We start from the raw sequence: 22897 nt of genomic DNA, 5'->3' as shown, positions 1-22897 counted from the left end.
TAATCCACTCAGCATCAGCTTCGCCGTTCCTCTGGGAGAGAGCTGTGTGTGTGTGTGTGTGTGTGTGTGTGTGTGTGTGTGTGTGTGTGTGTGTGTGTGTGTGTGTGTGTGTGTGTGTGTGTGTGTGTGTGTGTGTGTGTGTGTGTGTGTGTGTGTGTGTGTGTGTGTGTGTGTGTGTGTGTGTGTGTTGACACTGAAAGCGCTGGCACTGCCTGACTGTAGAGCCATTTAATGCGATCAGTTGTAGCCGAGGCTGTTGCCAGCCTAGGATACAAATGCCGACAAACACTTTCAGTCGATTGTTCTTCTCCTCCCTCCCTGTTTCCCCTCGGTTCCCCGCAAGCATTGCAGTTACCCACGATGCAGCAGGTGTAAAATGCTGTGCATGAGCCATGGCTGCTCCGCTAGAAGCGCAGTGACACAAAGAAGGATGAGAGACGAGACGGATAATGAAGTAATAAGAGTGGGAGTAGAGGGATGGATTATGGGCCTGGCTCAGTTTCACTCGTCCCTGCAGTTCTGTGCAAATTCACTCTTTGCCGAGAAAAAATTAGCTCTCGGAGCCTTTGGCGGAATCTCACAACATGCAATAAAAACTTAAAGTGCTCTCCGAACAGGAAAGCGCTTATACAAGCTTACATTTCTTGGCTATTATGCAAGGTAGCAGTTGGAGCCAAAGAGCTCGCAGGCTGCTGGGTTTTAAATATAAGACTGCAGTGAGTGAGAGCGGATCTACTGTAGAGATGAGAAGACAAAAGAGATGTTCTGCCATTGTTTGAAGGCAGCTAACAGGTGTATTGATCTAAACGATGAAGGTGAGGCTGATGACAGAGAGGTGACTGGAGTGGGCCGAATCAATATTACTAGATCAAGATTACACAAGGATATTTAAGAAAAGTATCGCTGTTAGTTGGACCGAAGTCAAAAGATTCAGCTCGAAAGACTGCACTACTAAAGTACAATAAACAGCTAAAAGTTATTGTTTTTTTTTAATAATCAACTGGCAGATTTTTTATTGAAACCACTGATGCTTTTCATACAGGATCTGGGGCCGGTTGCATAAAGCTCTAAGACAGTCTTACAACTTAGACATCAATTTATTTTCTTTAAGACTGTTCATATCTTTTTTAAATCAGTTACATAAAAATGTAGATTAGCCTAATTTGATAGCAAAAACTAAGACTGACTGCCCCTGATTACTGCTATTGGGTCATATTTTAACTTAAATAATCGGATTGACGGCTCAGTCGGACTAAAAAACCTTCATGTAAACACCTTAATCGATCCGATTGAGCTCGATCCGAATGAAATTTCGATCGGATTGAAAGGGGTGGTTTATCCCTTTTGTAATCCGATCGAGAGAACATGTAAACACTTGGTCGGATTGAAAACCGAAACTGAAAGGACTGCGCATGTGCGATGACGTTAACTAGCGTAATGATGTATGACGCGCGGAACGAGCTGTTCTTCCTGTTGAATAAAGTGTCATATTAATAAGTTTCCCGTCATTCTAAAATTCTCATTTCATTCGCGCGTCTGTGGAGTGAAGCAGGACAACGTCCCACCAGTCCTTGTTTTGGATTGTCATCCACAGACGACTGGTTTTGGCCGCGGGGAGGGGCATTTTTACTGCGTGATAAGCAGCACGGCAAAACGCGCACATCAATCCGATTACTTTATTTATCAGTCATGTAACACCTTGTTCGGATTCATCAATCGGATTGATTTCATTCCGATTGTGTCCATGTAAACGTAACTGTCTTAACATAATGGCTATGTTTATGCAACCGGCCCCTAAAGTTAAATGCTTTAATGCTTATTTTATTTTATAAAAACGAATTGGAACCATCTCCATATATTTTTGCCTCTACACTTAAAAAAATGGCAGTGATTTTTATTTTTTTTATATAACACTTTCCCCCTATAACAAACATGATTCGGCAAAATCTTCACTGAGAGTCACAAATGTGTTGTGATCCAGTTATTTTGTTAGTTGTGTTTTTACTGCAGAAATTTAGGTCACCAAATAATTGATAGAGACACAATAGCCACTAATCTATTCTATAATCTATTTGTAGGCTACTGTATGTCTTTAAATTGAATCCCTTTTCAAATGCAGTTTAAATTATGTTTCGTGTCATTAAAAATGTACTGGCCTACTGTATTTTATTTATTCATCAAAGCCAATGTTTACTCGCTTTTGGCACTTGATGACAAATATTTGAGTCTGCGTAAGACCATTCAAATGAAAAATTAAACCATGTAATGATATTAAAACAAAACAAAGTCTCCTGGAAAGCTATATGCAGTATGTCTATAATGAATATAATAGAAGATATGAATGATGTTCTCCCACGGCACGTCAGACCTGACAGTAGCCCACACTGTGTGTGTGTGTGTGTTGCGGATAGCACCTCATGTCTGACAGATTCACAAAAGACAGTCGGTTGTTGAGCCATTTTTAGCCAGCTGTGGACTGTCAACGCTGTGATAGTTGGTTGAGCTCAGGAGAACAGTGTGTGAGGGAAGCACTGGAACAGATCCACTGACTGTAGAGATGGATGTTTCTGGAAATGTCCTCGCTTTCAGGTTAGAGCTGTGCACAAGAGACGGAGTATTTCTGCCCTCCTGGCCTCTGTATAAGAGTCTGTAACTGGGGAATAAAAGCTGGCGATGGATTATGTGAGCTGTGTGCTTTAGTGCAGCTGTAAGGACTTTTATATGGTAGTTTTCTTTCAACAAGTTCACATCTTTATAGTTACTACTATCTTCAAGGCTGCAGCCTCACTATCTGGCCCTTTCTGCCAATATGATTTCCATCAAGACCATTGAAGGAATGTGGACAAAAGGGCTCATTACACATCAGCTAATCATTTGGTCAGCAGTGTGACTGTTAAATAATGCATTGCTGTTGATCAGTTTACATTATTTATGTTGTAAAGTGCACTAGAGATTATGCTTGCTTTTGTGCCTGCGCTCTGGTTTCAGAGTGCTTCCTACCACATATGATTTGGACACATTGGTTTAGGCTTGTAATTAGCATAAAACGTCAGGTTTGAGTCCAATTTGTTTCCTTCACAGATGAGATGGGTTTGATTCTGCTACGATCAGTCATGGTTTAATTGAAGCAGATGATTCTCATGGTGGCAGATGGACTGACGGTGTCACGGGTATATAGCAGAGGAGAGAATCTTTATTACAAGAACATACAAACAAGGATAAACCAAATATGAAGCCAATGGTAATCCAAACAATGAAGGCACAGGAGACGCAACAGCATACTTCTTATGTTATTTATGAAATATTTTATTAAATAAATTATGTTATTTTGAACTGTCTATTCATCCAAGAATACTAAAGTATGCCAAGAATACTTTTTCAACATTGATTATAATAAAAATAAAACATTGCTCAGCAAATCAGCGTATTAGAATGATTTCTGAAGGATCATGTGACACTGAAGACTGGACACTCAGATTCACATCACAGGAATAGTTATTTTAAATTGTAATAATATTTCACAATAAATTTCATTTTGGTTAGCCTTAAAGCTACACTGTGTATTTTTTAAGTTGATTCTTAGCAAAAAACACTTTGTTCTTTCAAAATGATATGTGCTCATTAATGTGTAATTACTTCTACCAACTAATCAAGTATTCTCGTAAGCGTAGAATCTGCCATTTAGAATACAAACGAGCGAGTCACTCGAATGGCGGCAGCCATGTTGCGCCTCCATCTTGAAAATACATTAGCCAAAGAGGGACATACCTGGAAATTCAAGCTTCGCCTTTCGCGTTTTTACACTCAGACTGCCGGCAGATTTGAAATAATACGGCCACCGTAGGAGTTAAAACGCCCTCAGAATGGGAGGGGCTAGAAAGTAATATTCAGTTGGTAGTCATAAACAATTTCACCGCTAGATGGGAGAAAATCCTACACAGTGTAGCTTTAAGAGTCTTCTTTCAAAAACATAAAAAAAAATCATATACCGACCCCCAAAACTTTGAATTGTAGTGTGTGCATGTAAGCATTTTCGTTGTGGGACCAGCTTAAAAACACCAAATTCTTACCATTTCTCTTTCATAATTTCTCTGAAATGAACAGAACAATGAAACCAAACATAACATGACTGTGACATCCTGAGGAAGTTTATTCTTTTAAAATGAAAGACTGTTTAATCTGGGTCAGGGAAACGTATTCTATGTCACAACTTATCCAGTGAACACTTTTAATAAGGACACAGGTAGGCATTGGCATGCATGGGGGGCAAATGTTTGTCCGAGAACTTGTTTAGGGGACACAGTTGTGCGTGACTGTTCTTTCACACCACGGTGCACAAGACCATCACTTACGCTGAGGAGAAGGCAGTTTGTGTTTTAGTCGATAAGCACTGTTATGAAGATGCTCTGATGTAACCCGAAACATTGCCCAGTGCCCACAACTTCATTGATCACATGCTGTCTCACTATACTATATATAGAGTTGTGGCTGAAAGTGATGTCTGGAGGGGATATTTGTTTTTAATGACCCTACTAGTTTGATTAAACCATTAAAATATGAAGAAAATATTTTATATTTTAAATATGAGGGAAGAACAAAACAGAAGAACAAAAAAGTTAACCAAGTTAACACTTCATTAAGATATTTACCTGACAAAATTATTTGGCAAAAAAACAACAAAAAAAAACTACAAACTACAGCTGTGGTTTTATTTTACTATGAAAAATAAATGCATAAAAAAACAAAAAGCTCACAGGAAAAAGCATACTGACTACAACATAATAATCAGTTATTAATATTTCGTTTGTTCTAACGCCTGGTAAAAAATTATGTCTACAAAATTTGGCATGTTTCATTGCGTTATCACAAATACAACTATTGACTTCAAGCACAACTAGCAATATGCTTACAAAATCTTTAACAAATTATTAATAATACTTGGATAAAGGGTCAATTTATATACTGTAAATATACAAGCATTTTTTTCACAATGAACTAATAATCATTCTCATACTCTATATTTTCTAACAATCAAAAATTCGTCTTCACACAGCTGTTTTAGTCATGTGACCTCACCTCAGTAATGTGATGTTGACGTTTTCTGGCTCCCAGGTGTTCAAAACCTACTGCAATGAAGACTATGACCGGCGGAATGAAGAGGTGGACCCGGTGGCGTCCTCAGCTGAGTATGAGCTGGAGAAACGGGTGGAGAAGCTGGAACTTCTCCCTGTGGAACTGGAAAAAGGTGAATAGTGGTGATGGCAGCAGGGCTTCACGTTAACTTTTTTGCTCACCAGCCACTCAGCATTTTCACTGGCCACAATTTTGACATCGATACCATGGGGAAAAACTACCATATAGATATTTTTAATATTATCTCATAATTTGGCCGCAGAAATATTAGGCTGCTGTCACTTTAAGACCGGATGCATACTGTCACACATGCATTTTCTTTCTCAACTGTTTACGTTCACTTAAAACATAACTGACTGTGTTTACGTGAATACTTTCCACGGGGATTTTGACATTCATTTTTGTGTATTTGCCTGTTTAATGCAATAAGCAGCAAAAGATAACTCAATTTAGTACTGAGAGCTGGTTTTATGTGCATGCACTTTGAGTGTGAGCACAAAATCTGTGGGAATGAGTAAGATCATATGCAATACGCACAATCCCACGCCGAAATTCAAGCCCTGCAACATCAAAAATATTCATCCGGAGCAAATGAAACGAGTGAGTGAGGGGAGGAGGGTTTGTGTGTAACTCGCTGTCGGAGAGATGAGAGAGAGAGAGAAAGTGCAGCTAATATCCTGTATCCATTCTGTGGGAAATGAGCATTGGAAGCATTACATATATTTCAGTATCGATATGTATCGAAAAATCTATATTTTTGACAACACTACATTGCACTTCGTTTATTATTTCAGATGCTATTTTAAAAGACTACTATTAAGAAAAGTGTATTATAGAATTTAACCTGTCAAAGTGGCTAGTAGGAGTGACTGCGTTACACGCGACTACTGAAATCAAACCACATTTGGCAGGTGTTAATGTCAAGCCCTTGATGTCAGTGTCACAAAAGAGATTTCTCTGAGGTTGAAAGTTTAGGGTAGTTTTCATGACAGGCGACACTATAGTCATCACGCTTTTTACTCTCAAGTTTTTGTTCAGTCTGTTTTTACTCAAAACCATATGGTTACTGAGATACACTAAAGCCCTTGTGACAACTAGCTCCGGTTTCCTCTATAATTGTTTTACATAAAAAGCAATATAGATACGAATAGGTTTTCAGGGAAATGTTCTGCATGCATCTATGTATTTTCAGCGCTGTGAAATCAGTGGTAAGCCTTTAATATTGATCAGTCATAATATGCATGCATCCATCCAATGATTTATTGAATTGTCATTCTTTCCATTTGCTCACCACTAATGTTTTTCCTCTCACTGATTTGTGTATGTCAGATGAGGATGGCCTGGGCATCAGTATTATAGGAATGGGGGTTGGTGCTGACGCAGGCCTGGAGAAGCTGGGCATCTTCGTCAAGACTGTCATAGAGGGTGGAGCGGCTGAGAGAGACGGAAGGTAAACTAAACTGCACGTAGAAAGTAGTGATAGACTAAAATTCTGAATCCCAGACTTTCAAGTGGCATCAAACCCTGCTGAAATCCTGAGAAATGTTACTTGTTTCAAGATTACCAAGCAACTCTATGCTTTGCAATCAGGTTTCAAAAGGACCATTCAATAGCCAGAATGAAATTTCCTCCAGCATTAACTCAGGCTGTTTCTGTGCACAGTGTATAACAATGGAGGATTTGACAGCGACATTGAAATCTTTGCACTGAAGTCCTTTTTTTTTTTTTTTGCATAGAGGAATACTTAATTCAGTATTAATTAATTGGCGAGATTGCAAAATGAATGTGAAGGTCAAGGTTCGCATTAGGATTCAATCTTGCAAGCGTCTCTCCGTCTGCTTTGCCAGCATAACACACGAGATTTGCAGTGAGCTCGATATCCAGACAGGAATCAAGGGTCAAAGCAATTTGGTCAAACTCACAAAGCTCATTACAGATATCACACAGTTGGAGGAGCTCTTCTTGCAAACACTGCAGCATTCTGAAAATGATATTATCACATGTTGTTAAGGAGCTTACTCGTCTTTGTAATCCTATGCGATGATTGTAATTCCTTCTGTCTTGTGAGCATTATTCTTTAGCTTCTGAAATGAAAGAATGTGACCGGCAAGTGTGAAAACATGAAAATACTGTTCATACTCGTAGAAGAGGGGTTTCTAACCTTTTTTGTCCCTTTTAAGCCATATGACCTAAATGATTTACCTGAAGTATTCTCTGAGACTTTAAGTAATTATTACTTTTTTCAGTTTTTTCTAAGTCATATTTATGTTAGAATATTATAAAGAATATACATTGTATAAAGAATATTTTTTTGAAAATACATTTTATTGTTATAATAATATAATACATAATATAATATAATGTTTCATTCTAGTTTTTAAGATGGAATTCATGCTGTTAATCACTAATTGAAATTATTAAATTATTTTATTCTATTCATTTTTAGCTCAAGGAAGGAGAGATTAATATTTATTAATAATAATTATTATTATTATTATTAACAATGATATAATTATTATTTTTAATAGTATTATTATTGACGACAACAGTAATAATTATTATTAATAATTATTACATCTTATTATGATTTGTTAATTTAATTCACTGTTGGCATCTTTACACTGGTGGAATTATCTTCCGTACTGATGCAGCAATAAATCTTTATACATCTTTCTTAAATCTTTGCAATCTTTATTTTGGGTCTTTACTTTTATCTTTATGTTTTTACAAATTATGTAATCTTAGCGAAATCTCCAGGAATCCCTGTCCTTGGATGTACGATGTCCTTCATACTTCAGCATATCTGATCCACTGAAAAAGCAGAGTGATGAGAAGGCCTCAGGCAGAACATAATTAAGCTTTTTTTTTTTTTTGCAATCTCAATATCTCTATTCATATCTAGTTCAGTCATGCAACTCTAGAGGGCGCAGGCTGAGAGCAAGCTGAAAGCAATCACATCATTACCGCATGACACAAGCTGATTGGCCTCTGCTGATCCTGCAGCCAATGAGATTGCTCGCTCAACATTTAAGTTGTCTAATTCAGTGTTTGCTCTGAAACCCTCCACCTCCCCCAGCTCCACCTGCCTAGATCAGCTATGGTATTTATGCATGTTTATTTAGAACAGTATTTAAATGTCGATATTAAAGTTTTCGTCTGAGAAAGAATGTGAACGCAGTGCTAAAGAAAGTAAAAAGAACGTGTGAGTAAATGAGGGAGAAAAGAAAGTTAAAGGAAAGTTGATAGATGGAAGTCGTAAGAAGATTGAAGGTTAAAAGAAAGTTGAAAGATTTAAGTCTTAAGGGATTCCTTTGAAGGAAAGATTTATAATAATATTTTTTTTTAAGTACTGTATTTTATTTTATTTTTCTAAACTGTTTTAATTATTCTTATTTCTTTTCATTATTTTAATTTCTTCTATGTAAAGCACTTTGAATTGCCATTGTGTATGAAATGTGCTATATAAATAAACTTGCCTTGCCTTGCCATTTATGGAACAGCAGCAGCATATCTTACATGCTCACAGTCTGTGTATCTATTAGCAGTACAGGTCCAGCAATCAACAGATCCAGTCCGACAAGACCAAATACATTAACATTGCCATATTCAATAACATTCTAAGACTATTTTGCGAGTTGTCATGATTGAAATACTATTATACAAAGCTGTTTTAGAGATTGCACAATGTCCTAGTAGTGTCACTGTAACAAGTGTTAAAACATATCCACCTTCATTTTCCACAGAATTATGGTGAACGATCAGATCGTGGAGGTTGACGGCACCAGTCTGGTGGGAGTAACTCAGAGCTTCGCTGCTTCTGTCCTGAGAAACACGCAGGGAGTTGTCAGGTAAGATGCTAGATGTCCACACATCTACACAACTTAATACCAGGTTTGCCCTTTAATGCTGACCACCAGATTACCTACATTCGAATCCCCATTATAACTTACACTAGAGTAACCAGTGGTTTTTTTTTAGCGTGTGAAATAGCATGACATGTCATCATCTTTCCCTCCCACAGAGCACTTTTGTGAGAATAACACAGAATTCTTGTTAGTGTATCTAATCTCCCCTTCGACACGACAGCAGAAAGCACGTCTTTGAAAGGAGTATCAGCCAGCAGGAGCACTTCACACTGTGAGAAAACAAGGCTCTTCATTAACAATAGGTCTGCACAGTGTGATGGAGCGTATTGTTTTTCAACAGATGCTGTCAGTGGTGTATTGCACTTCATCTGTAAATATGAACACGCTGAAAATGTAGTTGAATGGAACTATGAATTTATAGCCTGACGTCGTCATACTCAGAGCACTGGCGGAGCTAGGGGGTGGCCAGGGGTGGTGGCCGTGGCCACCCTAGGTCTAAGCTTGGCCACCCCTCTCACAACTGCTGTTTCGGTCTCTTTTTTTATTGACAAAAATTGCGTTTTTTAAAACGCTGAACCGTCTTTTTAAGACCACAAAAAACGTGAGACTTTTCAGACGCACACTCCAACTTCACCTCAGCGCCAGGAGCAAGTCAAACGAGTGCGGAAATGTGCAAGTGCCGAATGAGCTTCAGCAGAACATCAGACAGTGATATGCACATACTGTAGTAAATATAGAGTCAATCTTTCTCAACTGGTGGGTTGCAAGACCGTTTTGAGTAAGTCGAATAGTGTGCAGTCAACAACAAACGTAATTCTCTTTCTGATGCTACTTTTATTTTAGAAGATGTGTGAAAGCTTGTGACACTTCTGTCAGATGCTGAGAAAAGGGCGTTGTCCTTATTCAGTTGGCTATCTTCGGTAAGATGAGATGTTGTCAGGCCAAATGTCAGTAAAACTAACTAACTTTCCTGTCATACGGCTGACAGCTGTTGTACTGTGCTTCCGGTACGCACATCACGAGCAAATGCGGCGCGCTATAGCCATAGTTGTCGTCAATTAACTTATGTAAGAATCAAAAAGGTCATTAAAGCTGTCAAAACTGCATGCATGTATTTGTTATATATGCGTCACATGTGTCTGGATTAAAATATTCTGCTACGTGAGATCACAATATAAGGCACAAACTGATATGTAATGTTTTAATGTCCAAATAAATGTGAGCACTGTGCATTTGTACTAGACGATAAGCATTCATTTTGCGTTAATTTGTAAAGGACAAACAAAAATGGATAATTTTTAAATCCATAAAATAACTAATTTTACATTCTGGCAACATTACATTATGAAAAACATAACATTTTACATGATGTGCTGTGGACTTCCACCTTGTTCACATTCTTGCACATGGGGATTCAAAAGAGAACTTTTGTTTTCCTTTTTAATTTAGGTATGATAGAACTGTTGCAATTATTTATTTTGACAACTAATATAGAAAGTTAAACTTTTTTTTGACAAACTCAGAATTGGTTGAAGAGTTTGATTGATTATATAAAACGCATTGAAGGTTGAATAATCTTTGGACTACAGTATTTATCTGCATGTTATCTCATCCATGAAGATGCAACAATGTAGAACAAGCTATTGGATATTTTGAAAACCAGAACCAAGCTAACTGAGCAAGTTGAACTTTAGCTATAGTGTGGTTGAGATCAGAATTCACAGAACACTGAGTGAATACTCAGTAATACTCAGTGGTGGGTAATAATAAAAAATATAAAATTCACTCAGTATTCCATGATTCCTAATTCACTACTATCTCAATTACAATTAAGTACAAATTAACTTTATTCAGTTGTGTAGGCACTAAAACAGTCCAATACATTATCAAATAATTTTTTATGATAAAATAATTAAGATTTCTGTGCCACCCCAGACTGGTTGCTGGCCCTTGCCTGGCCACCCCTATGAAAAAATCCTGGCTCCGCCACTGCATACTCATACTCATACTCATACTCATACTCATACTCATACGTCATACTGTGATTATGGGGCGTGTTACAACCAAATTAGGAAAGAAAATACCTCTGCACTCAATTGGATAGACCTACAACCAATCAGAGCAACGGAGTAATGGACGTATGTTCTTCATTCATCTTTCCGATCGACAAATGCCTTGATCTCTGTTCTCTGTTCCTCTTTTAAAATTAATGCACTGTCGATATCTTCTTTAACAGACGCGATGGCGGAATCTACACATCTCAATTCTCCAGCTGCAGCCATCTTTGTTTTAAACGAATTCAACCCAAGCGCTCTTTGGTGACGTGGATGATTACGTTACTGTTGATCATCTGTCCATCATCGTATAAAGCGCGCCCTGACAATTTGATTGGTCCGAACAGCTTAGTTGCTCCACAACGGATCAAGTCCAGACTGAACTTCCTGACCTCAAATGTTGTGGGCGGGGCTAAGTTTGGCTGGCATCCAGGCTAATGAATTTAGCCTTAACCTTCAAATGCATGTTTATTTAAAAAGGCTTCATTAAAAATTATTTCCTTAAATGCAACTTTTTGAGAGGGACGGAACTTATTGATTCATATAATTCATATGGCCAGGGACAAGCTGACACAATCTGCACTGCAAAAAAATGATTATTATTATTATTATCTTTATCATTATTTCTTGATCATTACTTTTGTCTTGTTTTCCAGTAAAAAATATCAAAACCTCCTTAAAAATTAAATAAATTCACTCAAGAAGCAAAATATCTATGCTATATATATATAGATGCTCATCAAGGCTGCATTTATTTGATCAAAAATACAGTAATATTGTGAAATATTATTACAATTTAAAAATAATTGTTTTCTGTTTAATATACGTTAAAGTATAATTTATTTCTGTGATGCAAAGCTGAATTTTCAGCATCATTACTCCAGTCTTCAGTGTCACATGATCCTTCAGAAATCATTCTAATATGCTGATTTGATACTCAATTATTATCAATGTTGGACACAGTTGTGCTGTTTAATATTTTTTTAGAACCTGTGATACTTTTTTCAGGATTCGTTGATGAATAAAAAGTTAAAAAGAACAGCATTTATTTAAAATAGAAACCTTTTGTAACAATATACATTATTATATATACAGTTTTTGGTTATGCCAAATTTTTACTAGAAATCTCTCAGAAACGCACAATTTCACCATAAGAGTATTTTGATCTTTTAGAATTGTATTATTTTATCTATACTTTCCTGGTTTCGTTTCATTCCCTCCTCCTGGTTGTTTGAGCTGTTCTCTCACCGATGAGGCGGTGTGGCCCAGATTCTGAATTTGTGCTAAATTTAACCTGCTGTAGGAATTAAGACCGGTCTTAAACTCTGTCTGCACTAGCGACCACCGATAAATATATTAAGATTGGCACTCTATTAAGAGCGAGTCATTGCTGTGATGATTCAGTGTCAGAATCAGGGGGATTGTTTTAGCAAGCTGGCAGGAACAACTCCTCGCTGTGTGAGGCGATGCACACATCCTGAAATGCATCATGTCACCCCAGATGTATGTGAATATAAATGGAGGGATCTCTCGATAGGAGATCTCTGTCCCGGAGCAGTTGGGACTCCCTGCGTGTGGTACCGAGATGGAAGAGAGGACTGTTTCCAGGTCAGCTGCATTGCAAAAGCATCACAGGGTATTGGCCCAGTTGTTGCTTCAGATGTAGATCAAATTTGGACCCTTATCTGTGCCTAATGCTGGGTGATTAGGACTCCATGCTGAGCGCTTCCCTGCTAGTTATCCACAACATGGATTGTGCACCGCAGAGAATGGGGTGAATGGAGGGAATTGTCTTTTTTCCCCTCAAATTATTTTATGGCTTATAAATCGATAAACGGAAGACAAAAATTCGATGTTTTGTATTGTATTAGTGTATTGTGATTGTCAAAACATTTTAGTAACTAAACTGAATTTTATTAGGTTTAGTGGCAACATGTTACAATGTTTACATGGTACAATTTTCTGGTAAGCTACGCTTTTTTATTATTTCAGTTCAATTCAATTATTGTGATTTGATTTAATATTGACTCCTTTGGATAAATATTAGGTAGGCTACACAAGATAGGCATTCATTTTTCTCAAGAAAAAAACAACTCACCTAATGCTGTAAACATACAGAGATCCCTATCAGCTGGCAGTATTATTTAAGGTTAAAAATAACGAATTTATATTATTAAATATTAAATATAATGCGTTTTTTTTTTTTATATATATCAACAACTTTATTAAATGATATAAGTAAAAAAAATAAAAAAATAATATAGTACACATATTTAGCAAAATACTCTCTATAGCTCTTTTTTTCTAGCCAACTAACGTGCTATAGCCTATATTATGGTCATCAAATGGCTTTCCTGAGGTAAATGTTATGTGACATAATTGTTCTCCATCTGTTTTATTGACCCCTTTGTTTGATTGATTGGTCGATATTATGTATGAGGAAAATACATTTCGGTAAGTTGTACTGTATCTTTCAACAGTGTTCATTCGTGTTTATTTACTATTAGCTAGAGATGATCGGTTCACGTGCCGCTAGGGATCTGTCACGTCACATTTACAAGCGCGAAAACGATATGTATTGTTTGAATTTCGTAATAAAAGTGACAGAATCTGAGAGCTGAGATTTTTTATATCATAAGTAACCTGCTCTGTCTAGTCTAGTCGGTCTCCGTGTCCTCTTTGCTTCGCGAATTTTCTGTGCGTGAGAAAATGGATGTGTGGCGTGAGAGCGTGTGAAAAGTGTCAATTGCGTGAGTCTCACGGTGAATGCGTGAGAGTTGGCAGCTCTGTTTCCGATATCGTACTGATATGTTGTGTATCCTAATTTCATATGCAGAGAGACAAGTAGGTTAATGTCTCGAAGATAAAATTTTATTGTTTGACCGATATTCAGTTTTTCATTCACAATCAGGTTTACCCATAAATTATGCCATTTGGTGGGTCTTTAAAAATAGCACCCATGTCACCACTGTGCATTCAATAGGAAGCAACATTCTTCACAGGTAAAGTAACTTGCATAAATTATTTGACTTTTTATTATTATTATTCGAACGTCTTTCTAAAGCAGAATGTCACCTTCAGAGATTAATAATTAATTAACAAATTGCAGTTCTTTTTGGCGCCACTAGTGGTGCAGAAATAACAAACTTTCATTTTCAAGGTAGGTGCTTTTGCAGTACATTTTTCCATGACATTCTCAAGCAGGATTCTTAACATTTTGTACAGTTATTCTGTTCACCTTGTCACAGTCATTTATCACACTGACATCTCCTGCCACGTTCGTTGATTTGTAGGGTATATTATAAAAGAGACAATCCGTCAGTGAACTGAGAACAAAAATGCCTGCTTGAAGCCAGACAATGCAAGAAAAGAGCTTCACTTCATTGAAACAGAAAAGAAGGGTTTTTATACCGTTCTTTATTTTACTGAACGACACTCAATTTCACCTTCTACATTTTTATACCCTCCTCATTTATGTAAAATCTGTTCTGTTCTTTGTCTCTATTTGAAAATCAATAGCCATGATCTTTTATAGAGTTCAACAGTCGGGTTCCGGAAGTAAAAATTGATTTTAGTGATAACTTATACTCTGAGCTACAAGGTTGTTAAAGACCCCCTGTAGTGAAATCAAGTTTTTAATGTTGTTTATACAGTATGTGTTTGTCTATGATGCTTTAAGACAAACCATGTGCAAATTAAAGGGATAGTTCACTTTGAAATTAAATTTTGGTATGTTTTAGCTTACCTCAAGGGCATCCAAGATGTAGGTGTCTTTTTTTCCGCAGTAGTTTCAATTTTGATATTTTTAGGTCAAACCGTTCTTGTCTGTCAGTCATATAATGCAGGTCTATGGTCACTGTCTCAAAGAGCATGCACAGAGTCCAAATTAAAACAATTCCCCATCGTCCAAATTAAACAATTCCCCATCGTAAGTACACATTGATGGCCTAAGACACGAAACGAGTGGTTTGTGTGAGAAAACGAACAGTATTTATATCGTTTTTACCTCTTATACACAGCCACGTCCAAGTGATCTGAGGGCGCGGGCGGGTATAGATATATACACTAGATGTCGCCTTGGCTACGGTTTCGTTCCAATGAACTGCCGTAGCCAAGGCGACATCTAGTGTATATATCTATACTCTGTGCATGCTCTTTGAGGTGGTGACCATCGACCTGCATTATATGACTGACAGACAAGAACGGTTTGACCTAAAAATATCAAAATTGAAACTACTGCGGAAAAAAAGACACCTACATCTTGGATGCCCTTGAGGTAAGCTAAAACATACCAAAATTTAATTTCAAAGTGAACTATCCCTTTAATAGGTTAACACCATTGCTGAGTATTTTCTCCTTAAAACTCCAGTGAACCAAAGACAGACTCAAAAACGTGCTTTGAAATCGCAGGTGTTTCTGACGTCACAAACTACCTTGGGCTCGGGCTTTAGCATATCATTAACTATGCCGTGAAGAAAGGGAGTCTCAAGAGAAGCCAGGTTATCCCTGTATATTTTTCTGTTGATATGAAAAATGTCTTTTTTCTTTTCTTTTCTTTTTTTTTAAGTGATAAATTTTATTACGGGGGACTTTAATCGACTAGTTTATGCTTTTGAAGCCATGATCCCGCATTATTTCAACATATTGTTAAAATTACAGTGTTTAACAGTTGAATTTGTGGTGAAAAACTACATTACCCATGATGCTGTACAGAAAATTCCCTCAATCAGTCAAAACAAGCAAACAGTGCCAAAAGAGCTCTTTAGCTCCGCCCATTCCCATGAAGCACTGCGAATGACGAAATTGAGTCGATTTCCATATTCTCTCAAAATACTTCAATATTTGTATATAAATGCATATTTTGCAACGAACCTAAAATATATTATTTCTATAGATATAATCAGCATTTTTAAATGAGTAGTTTTTTTTTTTATCCGATTTTCAAATACTTTTACAAAAAAGTTTGTAATGCTATGATTCACCTCATAGCTGGTTGGTTCATGTCTTGTAACGCTTTAACATAACGTTTTTAAAAAATCTCTACGGGAGAAATAAATGGAAAAAATACTTCCGGAACCAATCTGCTGAAAAAGTGGGCGGGCGCTGTTGCACTCCATAGCCTTCCTTTACCACTCTGCATCTGATCACAAAGCTCCTCCCTTCTCATTGGCAGTTGGTGTGTCTGTGCAGGTTTGTGATTGGCCGAGAGCGTCCGGGACAGCAGAGCGAGGTGGCTCAGCTCATCAGTCAGACTCTGGAGCAGGAGAGACGTCAGAGAGAGATGATGGAGCAACAGTACGCCCAGTACGACGCTGATGATGACGAGGTGAGCACAGAACAGGTCTGAGCATGTCAGCATCTGTCTGAACAGGTTCATCAACCATCAAATCTATTATCCATGATTCGGCCATGCTAAAAGCCTCAACCTGGTACAATTTGTCACAGCAGGATGAAAACAGTTCTGCTGGTCAAAAATTATAAAGTCAAGCTACAACCTAAAACTAATACCATGAGCTGTTGAGTTGCACATTTCTTTTTAATCAAGAGATATATTGTATATTTTTTTTCTCACAATATCCTACATTTTTCTAAATTTGCTGCAGGACAGATAATTCCTTCTTGAATCTTGAGCCCGTAGTGCCGCCAAAACACATAATTTCATTGCTCCATCTAATTAAGTCTTCCTGTTGAAAGGAAAAAATACACAAATATATCAATATTGTTCCTCCTGGATCAGGGGTTCTTGAAAATTTACTAAACATTTACCAAATGGATGACATTGCTGTTTGATTCCAGTTTTTAAGATGGAGTTCATGCTGTTAATCACTAATTGAAATTATGAAATTATTTTATTCTATTCATTTTAGCCCAAGGAAGGAGAGATTAATAGGCTATTTATTATTAATAATAATAATTATTATTATTATTATTAAATGTTTATATTTCCTTCCTTAGGTAGGAAAAAGATCAACTGAAAATTTTGTAAAATGTATTTTCCTGAAAATATTTAATACATTTCTTTGGCTTTAGTGCAACAAACAGTGTTAAATAACAAAAATTATTTAATTTTGAAAATTGATAATGATTTTTTATTCATATAGTAAAAATCAATCTTAATACATACAAATATAGGCTACAGTTCCCCTTATATTTTGGCAAATTTATTATTATATATTTATTATTTGGATGTCATTGGCATAACATTATTTTTAACGACGCATAAATGGACTTTCCTGCCTCTCCTCTAAAGATTTCAGCAATGTTACAAAAGTGTGTTTAGGTCAGTGAGAGCTTCTCATGGAAAAACACCCACAGGGGCAGCTTTCTGCTCCATGGAGAGTTAATGGGGTTTGTTATATTACTAGTCACTGAGTTATTGCTCAGTTCTCATTAATGGATCGGGCGGGCGGCCTGGCTTCTCAGACAAAAGGTCCACAAGTCTGTTGTCACGTCTGTGCCTGTGTGCTGCGATCTATTTTTGAAGGATAAAGAGAGCGAGGTGCATTTCCATAATGCATGCGCTACTGTCACGGCAGCGGGATTCTTCACGAAAGCTCTGAAGACTGACTTAAGAAAGCGTTGAATTAATCGCCCGCTACGTTTCAGAGAAAATGACATCAGTAGACCAGACAAAGCAATTTCTACCTAGTGATTTGGAGGACGCGGACAATTTAGCATTATAGGCTCTTGTGCAGCGCAGAATGATGCAAGACTCACGTGTGCTAATGCAAGAGTGAATTTTTAATGCCTCTCGTTATTTGTCAGTGAGAATCTAAATGAGCATTTTTGAATGATGGATATATGTGCGTTGAGTTTTCCTTCAGATTGCATCAGAATCTCACATTCTCAGTTTAACTGATATCCTTCTTGTGCACTCGCATGGTTTAATGTGTTCCTCCTCTGCTGGCTCGGATGCAGGCTGCGCTCTGGAAATAGCTGTGCGATCAGCACTGTTTTATAATTCTGGCACAGGAGGCTTCACCCCGGCAGACATGCTGCCCGTAAGGAATTGTAATGAATGTAGCAGTCCTTGCTAAAGATTAGCGGGTTTGCATGTGGGTGGGGTGGGTGTTTGTTCTTGTGAACTTGTGTGCTTGAGCGTCAGCATGTGAATGTCTGCTTGAATGTGTCATATCAGTGTCATGCAAGAGGGGCCTCCAAAAAGGAAGGTTTAAGGGCTGGTGTGTTCAGTGAGGCAGAATGGTGTGAACCTGCCTGAAAACTCGCTGTACTGTGGATTAGCAGATGCCTAAACCATTCACAAGCTGCCTGCCAGCGGTAAATGGCCTTAAAACAGCAGGGTTCTGCAGGATATATAGTGCTTATAAGGACATCTAAGAAAGGTTAGAGGTGTTGGAAAGGGCATACAGTGACATCTCAGCCACACTTAGAAATATATGAATTTCACAGCATTATTAAATATCAAACCAAATGAGGCTAGACTTTTTTTTATTTTTTTTATTTTTTTATTAAGCAACCATAACAGTACCTATGAACGTGTGCATGTTCATGAGTTTATATTGTTTAAGGATACACAATAAATAAGTTCTATATTGGTTATTGGCTGGCATTTGGCCTTTTTTAATTTGTCATAACGGTCGATATTGAATCAATATTTGAATCAATAACAACGACTTATTAAAAATCCAATATCAAACCATCATTTATAATGCCTGTCTCTCACTCTCACACACACACACACACACACACACACACACACACACACACACACACACACACACACACACACACACACACACACACACACACACACACACACACACACACACACACACACACACACACACACACATATATAGTGTGTGTGTGTGTGTGTGTCATAAAAGCTTTTGTTCATATATCTGTGGATAATATTATATTTATTTATATAAATGTGTGTATGTGTGTGTGTGTGTGTGTGTGTATATATATACACATACACACACACACACACACACACACACACACACATATATATATATATTATATATATTATATACATACATATATTATATAAACAAAAAAATTGTTAGATGTGATTCAGTCGTGATTGATCATTTTGACAGCAATAATATATATAGGCTATACAGTTGTTAATATATTAAATGATAAAATATGTATTCTAAATATAAGTTGATATTGCTAATTCCTTGTTTTTACATTTAGATTACCTTTGTTTTCTGTTCTACAGATCACTAAAAATAAATTAAATAAATTAACATTTTAAATAACATTTTAATAACATTTGTTAAATGTAATCTTTAGAAAATCTTACAATTAAAACCCATTTTCTTACTGTTTCTAAATTCACTTGAAGCATTTGTAACTATTTGTTTAAGTTTTTGTGTTACTTTTAATTTGAGACAAATTACTATATTTTACTATAATATAAGATCCAGTAAGTGGCACTTGTTTTGATATTTTGTCATCTAATACAGTGATATTTATACATTTGTAAGTGTGGCTTAAGTACTACTTTCTATGTATTCTGTATATGACCTTCTTGTAATTAGTTTCCTCAAACATGTGAAGTACGGTAACCACCAGTGTGTTAAAAGAATGGTGACACTGACACATAAACTAATTGAATGTGACACTCCAAAATGAGCTAATTTGCCCCTTGACTATAACTGAGAGGTAATATCACGCTGATGATGTGGATGATATGTGTGCTGCTCTCCATGTCCTCTCAATTAACATATAATGTGTGTGAGGAGATGAGAGAGAGACACACAGATGAGACTCAAATGAGATCGCTCAGGTTAAAACAGTACAGTAGAGCAGGGTTACATATGGCCTCCTGCAAGGCAGAATAATTTGATGTGGAAAGGGAGGTCTCCCGGGGAACAGCCCTGCCCTGCTACCAGATACAAGCCCCAGCCGAGCAGAACCGACCTGTCCGTGTGTGTGCACATCCAGCCACCTAAAATAACTCTGGCAGACTCAAGCAGGAGAAAGAGATGCTGCATGACTTGTTTTTAGTTTGAAAAGACAACAGGCCAAAACTCTGAAATGTTTGGGGTCAGTAAGTTTTTTTTTTTTAAGAAATTAATACATTTATTCAGCAAGGATACATTGAATTGATCAAAAGTGACAGTAAATGCATTTGTATTTCAAATAAATGCCATTCTTTTGAACTTTCTATTCATCAAAAAATCCAGAAAAACACTGTTGTTGTTGTTGTTGTTATTTTTCTACATTGATAATAATAATAAATATTTCTTGAGCATTAAATCAGCATATTAGAATGATTTCTGAAGGATCATGTGACACTGAAGACTGGAGAAATGATGCTGAAAATTTAGCTTTTATCACAGGAATAAATTACATTTTAAAATATTTCAAAATAGTACAGTATTTGTGATCAAATAAATACAGCATAGGTGAGCATAAGAGACTTCAAAAACATTAAAAAATCCCAACTTTTAGGTGATTATTTACTAGCTCAAGTCAAAAGAGTATGATATTGTTTGGATTCCTCCTTAAAACAAAGTTTGTGGGATTTTTCTCTCATTTTTGTGGTATGCCAAGTTTAATCGCTTAGAAAAGTAATTGCACAACTCAATGAACCTCACAAATTGAGGTAAAGTTCATGTTTCCATTGGCTAAGCATACCAGTTGATATAAAATCAAAACCAGGGTTTTTTAGGGTATCATAAGTTCTTTAGTATCTGTATTGTTATTTTTAAAATACAATGCCTTCAGTAAAGTTGTTTAGACTATATTAAACAGGATTCCTACACGACTTGGAAAAGTATGGAATTTGATTTGAGTAATGCCCAGGTCTGGATAAGTGGAAATTATAAAATAGAAAAATATTTCAGACTATTCAGTTTTCTAAACTATAAAATTAAGAATTTCCAAAAAAATAAATGTATCATACAAGCAGTGATTTAATTCATTCTGAATTAAGAGTTAATTCAAGGCGCACTTTCATTACGTAAAACTGTTTGTCGTCACTATAAGCGAGTCTCTTTTTTTTTTCACTTCACTAAACCAATGTGTGTGTGCCACTCAAACCAGCAACAGATAAAGGAGTGAACGATCATCTCGATCGGTCTGTACTTTGGTGTTTGGTGATGGTTGAGGTGAATATATGCAGGTTATAAAGCTTTTTAGTTTCTTCTCATCATGTAAGCGCATGCCATCACTTCAAGGTAAACCGATGTATTTACAGATGACTGTATATACCAAATATAATGCTGTATGAACCAATGTTAAATATGGTCTGAAGAATCTGGATATTTGAGTCAAATGTGTAGGAACCCTGAGTAAGATAGGAACCTTCCACATTGAATGCTGTGGTAAATGTGTATTCCCATGTTCCTGTGCTCAGACAGGGGAGTACGCCACGGATGAGGAGGAGGCGGAGGCGGAGGCGGAGGCGGGACAGACGGGAAGGGACAGAGATGTGGCCATTGAAGTTTTCGATTTACCCGAAAATGAGGACATCATCTCGCCATCAGAACTGGATGCCACCAAACTTTATCAGAAGTTTCGAGAGGTAAACCAAGAACGCATGCGTTTTTTAACAATTGATCAATGAAAATAAGAACTTAACCTTTAGAAAACATCAAAAGGTCAAACAAAATATTAAGTCAGGTGTATTTTTCTTTCTTTTTTTTTGAGGTTTGCTGAAATAGTCTAAATACAGATTAAAATAATAAATGTCTTGTTTTTTTGCAAAACATATAAAAATAAAATGAAAGAAATAGACATTTGTTATGTAACTAGTTTATTTCAAGTTTATTTTTATGTTAGATAATAGTTTATATTACATAAATACAATACTGTTTAAATGTTTGCGATCAGAACATAATTGTTATTTTTTTTAAATCATACTTTTATTCAGCAAGGATGCATTCAATTGATAAAGTGATGGTAAAGACATCTATAATGTTACAAATAATAACTAATTATTTTAACTTATTCCCCTTGATTTGAGTAATTTCCAGGTCTGGATAAGTATGGGAAAAAAAAGAAGAAAACGGAGGAGCTTATGACATCTTGATCGACCTGGAGAAAATAAATGTTCCATTGATCCTTTTCATTTTGTCAATACAACTCATCTGACAACTCAACTTCACTGCTTTTCTTAAACACTGGTGCTGATGAGAGACCAAAACCTTTCTATATAAATATTGCATTCCAGAGCTCACTCCTTCTTGCTCAGTTGTCTTTTTTCCTGCTCCCTCTCTCGTGTTCATTCTCTTGAGACTGCATTTGCACAGAGAGAGAGAGAGTGTGTCAGTCACGCAGAGAGAGAGAGAGAGAGAGAGAGAGAGAGAGAGAGACTCTCTGGTCAGTTCCCTTCGAGAGGAAGATTGTCCCTGATCATCCAGTCATCTCTCATCTACTCTCTCTTATCCCTTTGTTTCTACAGCTGCAGATTAAACACACTGTCACTGAGGCTGAGATCCAGAAACTCAAGAACAAGGTAAGAGGCTACTGTATCTGCTAATGTGTGTTTCCCCCACAAATGTAGTTCAGCTACAAATTGGATGTGGATGTTTTGTTTCAACTGGAAGTTACAGTACATTAAAGGAAAAGTACAACGGTTTTATTGACCTCAGACAGGCACGAAAAATCAGAGTTATTTTAGTAGGTTTTTTATTTTAACTTGAGTTACTTTGTAATGTGCCTTTGGCAATTAAAAAAAATATTTTTCTATATAGCTTAAATTTTTATTTCAGCTTTTGTTTTAGTAACTTTAGTAATTTAACTTAAATTTGCAACATAAGATATTTTTTTAAGATACGTTTTTTAAGTACTTTTTTTTTTTCCGCTTTTTTTTTTTCCAAAAATTATAGTTTTAGTTTCAGTTTTAATTAACAATAACAACAC

At 36.6% G+C, this 22897-nt stretch overlaps 1 protein-coding gene across 5 annotated transcripts in view; it reads left to right on the top strand.

The window, feature by feature from the left end:
* The window catches only part of ppp1r9a (protein phosphatase 1, regulatory subunit 9A), a 66218-nt gene that overhangs the window by 21194 nt on the left and 22127 nt on the right, over positions 1–22897 (top strand). For all 5 annotated transcript variants that reach the window (XM_082187038.1, XM_082187041.1, XM_082187040.1 and 2 more), the window contains exons 3-8: positions 5113–5245; positions 6463–6583; positions 8877–8981; positions 16244–16379; positions 21390–21557; positions 22437–22490. In XM_082187038.1, coding sequence (XP_082043164.1) covers positions 5113–5245; positions 6463–6583; positions 8877–8981; positions 16244–16379; positions 21390–21557; positions 22437–22490 — 717 coding nt within the window. The remainder of the gene's footprint in view (positions 1–5112; positions 5246–6462; positions 6584–8876; positions 8982–16243; positions 16380–21389; positions 21558–22436; positions 22491–22897) is intronic.

The sequence above is a fragment of the Leuciscus leuciscus genome (genome assembly GCF_965113295.1).
Source record: "Leuciscus leuciscus genome assembly, chromosome: 12".
NCBI classification, from domain to species: domain Eukaryota; kingdom Metazoa; phylum Chordata; class Actinopteri; order Cypriniformes; family Leuciscidae; genus Leuciscus; species Leuciscus leuciscus.
This window is presented reverse-complemented; position numbering and strand designations above follow the sequence as displayed.